This window comes from Phoca vitulina, unplaced genomic scaffold (genome assembly GCF_004348235.1).
Source record: "Phoca vitulina isolate PV1807 unplaced genomic scaffold, GSC_HSeal_1.0 scaffold53, whole genome shotgun sequence".
Taxonomy (NCBI): Eukaryota; Metazoa; Chordata; class Mammalia; order Carnivora; family Phocidae; genus Phoca; species Phoca vitulina.
The window spans coordinates 6,840,040-6,852,361 of record NW_022589756.1 but is presented as its reverse complement, the minus strand read 5'-3'; the positions used below and the strand labels follow the sequence as shown (position 1 = coordinate 6,852,361).

The 12,322-nt window shown below is 49.1% G+C and overlaps 1 protein-coding gene across 4 annotated transcripts in view; it reads left to right on the top strand.

The window, feature by feature from the left end:
• Window positions 1-228: 228 nt before the first annotated feature.
• The window catches only part of ADRA1A (adrenoceptor alpha 1A), a 110,884-nt gene continuing 98,790 nt past the window's right edge, over window positions 229-12,322 (top strand). For 2 of the 4 annotated variants that reach the window (XM_032389213.1, XM_032389212.1), the window contains exons 1-2: window positions 229-696; window positions 1,967-3,515. In XM_032389213.1, coding sequence (XP_032245104.1) covers window positions 2,633-3,515 — 883 coding nt within the window. In that variant the 5' untranslated portion in view covers window positions 229-696; window positions 1,967-2,632. The remainder of the gene's footprint in view (window positions 697-1,966; window positions 3,516-12,322) is intronic. The other 2 variants (XM_032389211.1, XM_032389210.1) reach the window with 1 other exon arrangement.

The window sequence follows — 12,322 nt, the reverse complement described above, 5'->3', positions numbered from 1 at the left end:
GACCCTGGGACCATGACCTGAGCCGAAGGCACACGCTTAACGACTGAGCCACCCACGTGCCCCCAAATGTAACTTTTAGGTCATGTCTTTGAACACACTATACATGCAATAATATCTGTCCGGCAAGTGTCAATTTTTCTTTATTTAAAAAAATCATATCATTTAAATAAGTTATTTACTATAAATAAAAGTTACACACAAACACATACCCATACACATATCTTTTTTAAAGTAAAGCGAGAACTTAATCCACCCAAGACAAGAGGGAGCAGAAAAAAAAAGAAATTAAAAAATACGGCTGTGCGCATTCTGCCTGTTGCCGCAGAGTAATACGGTAAACAGCCGATTACCGTACTCGCTGGGGCTACTGCCTGTGTGACGTCAGCGAGAGCTAGCTGCAAAGTTCCTTGCCATTCTTTGCTGATGTCGGGGAGCTTGAATATTTAAAGGGTGAATGTGGAGTTATTGGTTGGCTATTGGGTTTTTTTTTTTTTCTTTTCCTATTTTCACTATTTTAAATTCTGCAGGTAAAGCGATAGTGAGCTGGGAGCTTAAAGACATCTGTGGTGGAGGGGTGAGTCAGCGGGTGCAGAAGAACTAAGAACTGGTTCCTCGGTGAGACGGTCGCCTTCTCCCCCAGAGAGAGGCGGCAGGGCTGCTCGTGGGACCGAACTCCCGGTCCGCTCCCAGCTCCAGGTGAGTGCGCGGCGGCGCGGGACGCGGGCGTCCAGCAGGGCCGGGTGGGTGAAGGCACATCTCCCTTGCTTCCCCGTGAGCCGGAACCCGCACTTTCCCTAAGCGCCCCCCGCTTTTTTCACCCGCTGTGACACCAGCATTCCCACCCCACCCTGTTTCCCTTATATATTCTAGAAAGTTACCTCCTAGTTAACAAGTGTGTTTTTCAGCCCGTATTTATCGCCCCGTGGTAAAGAGGCTTTCTGCAGTTGCTTGCTTTTAGTACCACCTGTGAGCTCTTGAACTTGTGATTTTTCACAAGAGCCTTTGCCCCTAGGGTCCCGCCTCAGGGCCCCGACCCCAGCCAGAGTCCTTAGAAGGCAAGATGGGTCCCCAGTCCTCGCATTCCTGCCTGAGTCCCTGTGGTCGGCTCGCGGCCCTGGAAACCTAAGTTTCTCACACAGACCATGGCCCCCAGCGCAGAAAACCGAAGCGTCCCCCTTTCCGCTTGATTTTTTAAGCCCACCAAAGCCGCAGTGACCGCCACTTGCAAAGCCCCTTCTGCAGAGTAGCGCTTGCCCTCCCCACCACTTCGCCTGCACCCGCGCAGCCCGTCCGGGTGTGGCTCGAGGCTCAAGTCCTCCCGCACCGCCGATCCTGCGGCTTGAAAAGGGCTCCTGGACCGACCTGGGTCGCGTTCAGCCCTCGGGCCCCGCCAGGCTTTGCTCGGGACCTGGCTCTGGAGCCGGCTTGGCTGGTCGACAGACCGGCGCGCACCGCACACCCGAGTGTGAATTCCTCCGGCGTGAACGTGCGCGTGGCACGGGCTCGCCTGCGGTCCCCGGGTCGCTGCGGTTCCCTCTCCCAGGCCGCCCCCTCCAGGTGGCTGCGATGCAACCTGTTCAAATGGCAACCGCCGGTTTTCACCGACTCGGCTCTGCGCTACACACACAAACGCACACACCAGCCGCAGTCCCGCCTAGCGAGCGTCGCGGGGTTTAATTTCGCTGTGCGGCCGCTCGTAATTGGCCGCCGCAGCTTGGGGTTTGTTTGCTTCGGATCTTGGAGCGGGCCAGAGGCCGCGGGCCGCGCGCCAGGGCAGGTTCCCAGCGGCGGGGAGCCGGGCGCGCGGTCCCCTCGCGCGCCGCCTGTGCTGCGGCAGGGCACGCCGCTCCGGGACCGCAGAGTCGGCGGGGCTCCCAGCCGCCGCCCACGGTCCGTCGAGCCGGGTTTGGCCTCGCTCCCCGGGGCGTCTGCTATACACTCCGCCTTTCTCTTTGCGCTCTTTCAGGAGGACGCGGGCAAACAACGCCCCGCAGCCGCCTCGGTCCTGGCCAACATTTTATCCACTTACCCCGGTCTGCGCGCGGAGAAGCTGGATCAATATCACGAGTCCACCGCGGGCCACTCACCCTGTGGGTAACTGCGGGCCGGCAGAAGCGCCCAGATGCCAGCGGTCCCCGCCTTTGAGAGTCGACGGCAAACCGGTACTTGACTGTGGTTTGCGGGGAGACTGGCGCTGCACTGTTGAATTCCCAATTACGTGCAGAATGCTGAATCTTCTAAGCAGGACGGATCAGACAGTACGCAGAAGCGGGCCCCTGTAATTCTGCGACTGCGTTTTGCAACGTGCCTCCTCGAGCTTAGCGCCAAGCCTCGGGTAGGAAGGGAGTTGGGGCCGGAGGCCAGCGCAAAGGGTGGATAGGGTCCGCGGGTAGCCCCGCGCGCCCCTGGCCATGTCGCCTTTAACGCCCTGCCCCTTTGCGTGGCCTTCTGAGGGTTTGCACGGCAGGCCGGGGTTGCTTCCCACCCGCGCGCTCTCTCTCACCCCCAGCTAACCCCAGCGGGCAAGGCTTCCCCGAGCCGAGACCTTTTGACTCTGCTCCCTCGCTTCCGCCTCCGCCCTCGCCCGAGGGTGGCTCTCGAGAGCCGGACCTCGCCGGCCCTGGCTGGGACCATGGTGTTTCTCTCTGGAAATGCTTCCGACAGTTCCAACTGCACCCACCCGCCCGCACCGGTGAACATATCCAAGGCCATTCTACTCGGGGTGATCTTGGGGGGCCTCATCATTTTCGGTGTGCTGGGCAACATCCTCGTGATCCTCTCCGTGGCCTGCCACCGGCATCTGCACTCGGTCACTCACTACTACATCGTCAACCTGGCGGTGGCCGACCTCCTACTCACCTCCACCGTGCTGCCCTTCTCAGCTATCTTCGAGATCCTGGGCTACTGGGCCTTTGGCAGGGTCTTCTGCAATATCTGGGCGGCGGTTGACGTCCTGTGCTGCACCGCGTCCATCATGGGACTCTGCATCATCTCCATCGACCGCTATATAGGTGTGAGCTACCCGCTGCGCTACCCCACCATCGTCACCCAGAAGAGGGGTCTCATGGCTCTGCTCTGTGTCTGGGCGCTCTCCCTCGTCATCTCCATCGGGCCTCTCTTTGGCTGGAGGCAGCCGGCCCCGGAGGACGAGACCATCTGCCAGATCACCGAGGAGCCCGGCTACGTGCTCTTCTCGGCGCTGGGCTCCTTCTACGTGCCACTGACCATCATCCTGGTCATGTACTGCCGGGTCTATGTGGTGGCCAAGAGGGAAAGCAGGGGCCTCAAGTCTGGCCTCAAGACCGACAAGTCGGACTCGGAGCAGGTGACGCTCCGCATCCATCGGAAAAATGTCCCCGTAGGAGGCACCGGGGTGTCCAGCGCCAAAAACAAGACGCACTTCTCCGTGAGGCTCCTCAAGTTTTCCCGGGAGAAGAAAGCGGCCAAAACACTGGGCATCGTGGTCGGCTGCTTCGTCCTCTGCTGGCTGCCTTTTTTCTTGGTGATGCCCATTGGTAAGTCTTTAAACACCCGACCTTGGTATTTAGGGATCTTCATCCTGTTCCCCTGTGCTACCCCAGACTCACAGCCGGGGGGGGGGGGGGGGGGGGGGGGGGGGGGGGGGGGGAAAGAAAAAGGATCTGCATTTCAAACAGCAAAGCGGCGGCGGGGAGGGGGGGGCAGTTAGGAAAATGCTCCTTTATAGAAGAGTGAATTTTAGATTCCTTTCTTCTCCCAGTCTCATTTATATTATTATGTCCTAGGGCACTTTTTCAACTACTGTAAAGTGGCTTCCAACAGATTAATTGGTCTCCTTAATAAGAACGTCAACTTTTCTTAATGCCGTTAAGCATGTGTTTAATTTAAATAGATCCCTCTTCTTTGGAGTCTCAGAGTCTCCAGCACACACTTCGGCAGGGGCTGTGGAATGCCACTTTTCACCTCTGCTGCTATGGACTGCAAATTCTCTTGGCCTAAAAATAAGCACCATACTTATTCTGAACAAATGTGTAATTTTATTATTAGATTAGATTATTCCTAAGGGTTAGTCATAATGGTCTGCTTATGTTCTATATCTGTGTTAATTTTATTTTCTGGATTCAGTATGGAAGAAAGTGTGGCCAGCCACTGACAAGAAAAAAAAAGATGAGTTTATGTCCAAACGAATTTAAGCTTTAAAGAATTCAACATAATGTTTCCAATAAGTGATACTTTCCCCTTTATTTTAATAGTATTAAAACAGACAGTACTCTTATCCAAGATCATTCTGGAAATTGCAGATGACACAGTTTGAAAATAATACAGTAATGTTACAAATCCAACTTTTGCAAATGCCATATTAGCTATTGTCAAAGCTAAGTAGCTCATTGTAAGTATCAGCAAGCTGATCCACTTGGAATAGTCATCTATCTCTGAAAGGCCTTCAGGAGATCCCAAAATGGTTGTTTGCTATTTTTAGTTTGTGAGCTCAAATATAGACCCACACATTTGTTGTCCACTAACTCTAGCAAACAAAAAAATTTATGATAAAAATTAATAAAAGTTCGTTTCAGGCACTTTAGAGTCAAATTTAAGTGGCATGCATTTAAAGTACTTTAATTTGCAACTCTGTGTCATAATAGCAGCTGTTCGTTTTTGAGGGCTAACTCCAAACTTCATTTGTCCAGGCTCTTTATTTCATTCATCCTCTCCACAACTCAGTGAGGAATGCATTATTATGCTGAAATCCCAAACTGGGGTGGGGATAGATTCTGCAGGTTCTAGAGCTTCGCTGATACCATAGCCACCAGCCACATGTGGCAATTTAATGCAAATTAAAATTAAAGATAATTAATATCCAGTCCCTCATTCCCACTAGCCAAAATTCAAGTGCTGGCCAGTGGCTACTGTTGGGGACAGCAGAGACATTGAGCATTTTCATCGTTGCAGAAATTTCTATCTAACGGGGCTGCTTGAGAGGCCCTCTGAGTCCACTAGCTGGCTTTCGATTGTGCCTGCCCATCGTTATTGCTGACTCTGTCCCTGGAAGTACATCACAGCTTGGAATTTATTTAAATAACACTCTGCCTGAACCACCGCTTCCCTACCTTTCTGTGGACCGTCTCTTACTTCCTCCTGAAGCTTATTCGTGCATCCATGCCCTCATCAAGTATATATGGAGCACTTGTTCTAAGCATATAGTTTGAACAAGGCAACACACTCTTTACCAGTAAAATGTTTGCATTCTTTTAGGGGAAATGGAAAAACAAATATATCTTTAGGGGAAATGGACAAACAAATATATATCTATATCAAGGATTACTAAGTATTATTTAAAAAGTAAACAGGATAAGAGGATAAAGATTTGCAGGGCAGTGGGGTGGGTGGTCAGAGGAGTCCTCTCTGAAGAGGTGATATTGGAGCAGACCGAACTGAAGTGAGGAGCAAACGTTGCCAAGTCCGGAAGGGCCTTTTGGGTAGAGGGACGGCAAGTCCAGAGATGGGAAATAGCCTGACCTGTTCAAGGCAGAGCAAAGAGGCCAGAGTGGCTGAACTACAGAGCATGCATAGGCAGACAAGTTCAAAAACTGGTTGTGGAGACAGACTAGGTCAGAGTGATGTGGGTCTTTTAGGCCCAAGTAGAATCTGCATATTATTCCAATTGCCGCGGGAAGCCATCCAGACAGGTTTTAGGAGGGGAGTGGCTGGTTTTATATTTTTAAAGGATCACTCTGGTTGCTGGGTGGAGTGTGGGCTGTTTGGGGGGATGACTGTGGAAGCAGGGAAACCAGTTGGGAGGCTGTTAGAGCAGCCAAGGTTGGAAAGGTCGTGATGCCTAGCGCTTGGGTGAAACAGGTGGGGGTGGTGAGAAGTGATCACATTCAGCACTTATTTCACAGGTGGAACTGACAAGTTTGGACATAGGGTATGAGAAAAAAAGAGAGGAATTAAAGATAACTTCTGGGTCTGGGGCCTAAGCCCCTGGGCAAACAGTAGTGCATTTGGCTGAGACTGGGAAAACTAGAGAATGATGGAGTTGTTAGGGGCTGGCAGGAGCAGAAGCACACGTGTTTATTTTGTGTAGCCACGCTGAGTAGTGTCTATTCAACATCTAAGTAGAGATGCCAAGTGGCAGGTAGATACATGAGTTCGGAGCTGCAAGGGGCCGCTGGGCTACCATGTAAACTGGGGACACATCAACGTATTCAAAGCCACAGAAGTGGACGGATCTACAAGGGAGGACATACGGAGAGAAAAGAGAGATAAGAACTGAACCTGGGGCATTCTGGTATTCGAGGGCTGGGGAGAGGAGGAGAACCAACCAGCAGAAGAAGTTGAGAAGGAGCGACGAGGGAGGAAGGAGGAAAACCAGGAGACTGCGTTGTTCCCAAAGCCAAATGGAAATGTTTCGAGAAGGCAAGAGTATCCAGCTGTGTCACAGGCAACTGCTTGGCCAAGTCAGAGGAGGGCTGGGAATCAACATTGGACTTGGCCGTGTGGAGGTCCTTGGTGATATGGGGATGCCCGTTAAGGATAATAGTCTCATGGAATGAGGGAGACAAAAGCCTGACTGTGTGCTTCCTAGAAAGAATAAAAGATGAAGAAGTGGGAACAGTGAAAAGAGACAAGTCTTGGGAAAGGTTTTCCTAGACAGTGGAGCAGGGAAATAGAGGAGAGCCGGAAGGATCTAGAGAGAATTTCCAAAAGTGGGAGATAGGATACCACGTTTATATTCTGAGGGAACGATGGAATAGAGTTGCTGATGGTATAGGCCAGGGAGGAGGTGGGATTCAGTGCCCAAGTGGAGTGTTGGGAAGTGAGGGAGAAGCCAGGGACTATAAGCACAGGCAAGCAGATCCGGAGAGGAGAGGCAATCAGCTCTTCAGAATATATTTATGCCCTTGACCTAATGAAAAGCAAGATCATCAGCTACAAGTGAGGAAGGAATAGGAAATGATGTTGGTTTGACGAACAAAAGATGTGAAATACTAATCTTTGAGGCGAGAAAGTAAATAGTTTATGGAAATTTAGTGGAGTCACCAGAAAGTCCTAAGGACATATTTGAGATTTATAGTCATAAGTTGAAAGCAAGACCTGTCAAGAAGGTTGTGTGTTACTCTCTAATAGCTAAGAGGCTGAGGATTATGGGGAATGTTGCTGATGATCGACCATACCTAGGAACCACAGTAAAGACATGTTTATGCAGGGACATAAACTGGAACAGATTAGGAGTCACATAGATTCAGATAGTAGACAAAAGGGAACTCTGGTCTAACCAGGGGCTACTTCTTGTATCTGCTCTCCTGGGGAATTATTAACATTGAGGTAAAAGGTTACAGTGGCAGGAAGTCATGGTAAGACAGGAGCACCCAGAATCACTGGGCCTCCTTTAAATCCTAATAATGCAGTGCAGCAGGAGGGAAATTGAAAATGTACAGTTGGCAGTCTGACCAGGCTGCTCGGTCGGCAAAAGGTCCCTCAACGTACCAGGATCTCTGTTCCACAGTTTCTTCATGCCACCAAGTGAGCAAGAGACTATTTCTTCCAGAATTTGTTGACTGTGTAGTAAGTACCAGGCACTGAGTTAGAACAAAAAGATGAATAAAGCACATTCCCTGCCCTCAAGGGCATCACAGTCTAGTTAAGGAAACAAATTAGGAACAATTATCACAAGTCTGTGAAGTGGTATTAGAAGTGCGAAGGAATATCACAGTTAACTGTGTCTGGGGGGCACTGTGGAAACTTCTAGATGTACCACTGTTGACTGAGCAGGGACTTGAAGCCTGCACTGCTTCTGTTGGGCCATCAGTGAGATGTTATCTGTTTTTAGTAACTGTCTTAAGTACATTTTTCATGCAAAGTGTGAACAGGAAGAATAAATAGGCCATTAGATTATCATACACAATGGACACAAGCTCTTAAGTATAACAAGTACTTCCTGGGAAGAAGAGATTATCAGTCTGAGCTAGGCTGTCAGAGAACAGCAGGATTAGAAACTAAGCCAGGCAGGGATGTGTGCGGTATACAAAGCTGAGAAGAAAGCGCCCACACGTGTAGGAACCGGCCCAGGATGGTGAGTGAGCACTCTTTCATGGCCGAAGGCTGCCCTTCTACCCTGTGAGAGGGCTCCTCACCGCCTCCACACTTCCTTCCTCCCCAGCTCCTCCCATCAAGGCCAGGTTGGTTGCTGGACTCGACCGAATAGTGTGATTGCTGGTAGAAATCTGACTTGCCCACCCGCAAGTCTTGTTTTCTTTTTGCATCCTCAATGTTTGGCTGAAAGTCAGAACCCCTTGTAGGGAGGGGTGTCACCTCTGAGGCTGTTATCAGTCATTGATACCTTGGCGTGAATGTTTGGAAAAGCCAGATTTTGATCATGGAGATGAATAGGGAGAATAGGAAGGGTGAAAAATGTGTCTCGCGGGGAGCTCCAGCGCCTAAAGCGTGTACATCATCTTTGCTTATTTTATCCCTTGGTCTAGAGCCTGCCAGTTCCAGAGTCATTGGGCTGGGTGGGAAAAGTGGTGGCCTGAGATCGAAAGCTAGGCTTTCTTTTTCATAAAATAGGACGTGTTGAACAGATCAACCGCCTGGCACAGTGCCTAGCAGAGAGTAAATGGCCATAAATGTGAATTTTATCAGTGCGTATGTGACTTGCAGACTGTTGCCGACATAGGTAGTGTGCAGATGCCTCTGGAGGTCTGAGAAAGAGAGAACGTCAGAAAGAAAGGGATAAAGGGGGCAACGTTTACTGAACGCATCGGTGTATGTCTGAACTCTGGTTCTCTGATTTCAATACAAAGTAGGCATTATTATTGGACCTAGTCATTGCTGTTACCTCTGAGTCAAAGGAGGCTGTGTTGGGCTGAGCTGTGGTTCCTGTGGACATAGAATATTTGATATTTATGTTAAAAAGATAGCAGACCATGCGGTAGTGAGGAGAAAGAATGTGTTTTAAAATGGGGTGTTTGAGGGGCACCTGGGTGGCTCAGTCGTTAAGCGTCTGCCTTCAGCTCAGGTCATGATCCCAGGGTCCTGGGATCAAGCCATGCGTCGGGCTCCCTGCTCCGCAGGAAGCCTGCTTCTCCCTCTCCCACTCCCCCTGCTTGTGTTCCCTCTCTCACTGTGTCTCTCTCTGTCAAATAAATAAATAAAATCTTTTAAAAAAATGGGGTGTTTGAGGGCAGATAGATCTTGCAAGGGGCTTATCGGGTAGAAGCAGTGAGGTAAAGAATGATTCACTCATTCAGCAAAATTTCATTGAGCATCTACTATGTGCCAGGCAGCTAGAATTGCTGGAGAAAAAAAAACAAGAAAAAAATCCCTACCCTAATGGAGCGGAAAATCTGCACAATGAAATGCATAGCAAAGTTTCAGATGGTGATGTGTGAGACACGGCAAGAAAGAAGGGCAAGTGCAGGTAATGACATATAAAGGACGTATAACAACTCTGACTCTTGTGGATGCCCCAGATAACCAGACATTGGGTTGCTTTGTTACAGGCCCCTGATTCTTAACCGACAAGGTTGACCTCTTAGAGATAATGGTGTGAAGATAATCTGAGAGCCGTTATGATTTTAAGATAGAGGCCAGTTTCTCGGTTACTCTGGCTGTACTACAAACCATCCCAAAACATAGTTGTCTAAAGCAATAACTGTTTTATAGCTCATGATTCTGTGGGGCAGGGATGAGTCAAGACCCAGTACATCTGACCATTGGGGCTGGCTCTCAGAATTGGTGGCCTTTCTTCCTCCAGTGGTGTAGACCAGTTTGCTCTTTCTTTTCTTTTCTTTTCCTTTTCTTTTCTTTTATTTTCTTTTTTCTTCTTTCTTCCTTCCTTTTTTATTAGATTTAAGTATTTATTTGAAGGAGAGAGAGAGCAAGAGCATGAGCATGAGCAAGGGGAGGAGTAGAGGGAGACAGAAAGGGAGAGACAGTCTCCAGCACACTACCTGCAGAGCGCAGAGCCCGACATGGTGCTTGATCCCACAGCCCTGAGATCATGACCTGAGTCGAAACCAAGAGTCAGACACTTCAGTGACTGAGCCACCCAAGCGCCCCTAGACCAGCTTTTTTACAGCGTGGCTGTTCTCTCTAAGAGAGCCAGGGCAGACACTGCCAGGCCTTTGAAGAGCTAGGCCCAGACCTGGCCCAGTGTCACTGCTGTCTCATTCTGCAGTGAAAGCAAGTCACAAGGCCCACGTAGGTGCAAGGGTGAAGGACATAGCTTGATGTCCTGATGGGGTGAGTGGCAGATGCAGAGAAGGAGGGAAGATTATTCTGACCATCTTGCGGCATATCTACCTCACAAGCATATCAAATAACATTTCTCTTTCATCTGCTGGTTATTTATTGAGGACTTCCGGTATGCTGGGCTTTATGCCATGCACCAAATAAAAAGAGTCTGGGTCCTCGCCTTCCTGCAGGCTTCTAATCTCTTTGGATCAGATAATGTCTGATTAAAAAATCCAAACTGCCCAGTGAAGAGGACGTAGGTGGTGCCTTGAAAACATATACTGTGGCTAAGAACGACCCTGAGCAGGGAGGGCAGAAAAAGGCTTGCTGTGAAGGAGGGCTTGACCTTTGAGCCGAGATGTGCAGGATGAGGAGATGTTCGGGGGCTGAGAGGGTGGCGGAGGGGACAGAATGGACAAGGACTCCGACAAGGTTGGCCAGATGTCCATGAGGATTTTCCAGATGACTGGTGTGGCCAGAACTGAAGGTCTGTGAGATAGCTGGTAACAAATGAAGCTGGGGAGAAAGGAACCAGACCAAATACACTTTTCGAGCCATTTTATGAGTTTTTGACTAGGAACAAGGGTGACATGACCAAGCCTATATTTCAGACTGTCAAAGGCTTCGTGGAAAGAGAACTGTGGACAGGCCAGTGGGAGACCTTTACACCGGACAGGTGAGAGATGTCCTGCCAAGTACCATCCTTACCACCTGCGGTGGCAAATAGTTATTTCCACGAGCTGCTACATAGTTCTGGAATGCCTCTTTGTCATGGCCTCCAGAACGGATTTATGAGAAAACCTTTCACTGATCACAAATAGTATAAGCAGACTTGGCTTTAAATTAATTCTGGCTCTTTCCATGAGATGAAACTGTCAATGAAACTGAAGATTTACCATCATATTCAAAAGAATGTGCTGTAGGCTCAGAAAACATCTAGAATGAGTTCCAGCAATGTTTTGAACAACAGCCGACTCTCAAAGCAGGCTGCAGACAGGCAAGTCATTACTCTGAAGGAGACGGCACTTCAGGACGAAGGCATTGCTGTGTTTTGTTGCCTCAGGGTTTCAGGTTCAGATGGGAAGACCCACCTTCCTTGTCTAGCAGGTTCCCCGTATTTTAGTGCTATTTGCTTTGCCAGCCGGACGCTTGCATTGTGGCTTCTCATTTTTAAATTGTATGTTTCTTTGCTATTTGAAAAATTTCCCCCTGTATTCTCATTAGTCATTTGTATTTCGACTTTTGTAATGTGAAATTGCTTGTCTGTGCGTTTTGGCCGCTTTTTATAAACCCATTTATTTTTATTTCTTTTCTATTTGTAAGCTTATTTTATACATTGAAGATATTAATCACTTATTTATAGTATATACTGGGTTGCCAGTTTTTTTTTTCATGCTGTAATCAGATATTGCTGAGAAAATGTAGCTTCTTTACTTTCAAAAAAGCGATGTGGTCTTTTTCATGAACTTTGTGGAAATACACACACACACACACACACACACACACACACACACACACACTTTTAGTCAAATCCGATAAGCTCAGCCTGATCCCATCATTTAAGCAGCGTCTTTATATACTTAGCCTCTTTGAAGTAACACAAGCTCTACAGATTTGCCTGCTAAGTTGTTGACCAGGTCCAGGGGCTCACACGATCTCATGGGTATGTGGATAGGAAATTAGGACCCTGACTGACCCTTAAGTGTGATTTTTAGTGTACTGCATTGGGGAGGTTGGTGTAGTCTAGTGACTAAACACTAGTTGTCCCCTGATGAGTCTGAGGCTCTTCGTTGTGGCCCGTTGTCCCACTTGATGACCCAGCCCCACACAGTCGTCCCTGGGACTTCAGACCCTCAAAGTTTGCCTGTGACTCCATTCGTTCCTGGCTGGGCAGATAACTGCTCTGCTGCTATTGGCCAGGGAGTCACTTTGTCCCTGGAGCCCCTGTGATCACCTCTTGCTTCTGAGCTAAAATCCTCAGCAATGTTTCACCCTGTCTCAAGGCATGGAGAGCCCCATGGGTTCTTTGCATACCATACACACAACAGGACACCACACCACACACACCACACCACACCCACCACACACACCACACCCCATACACCAT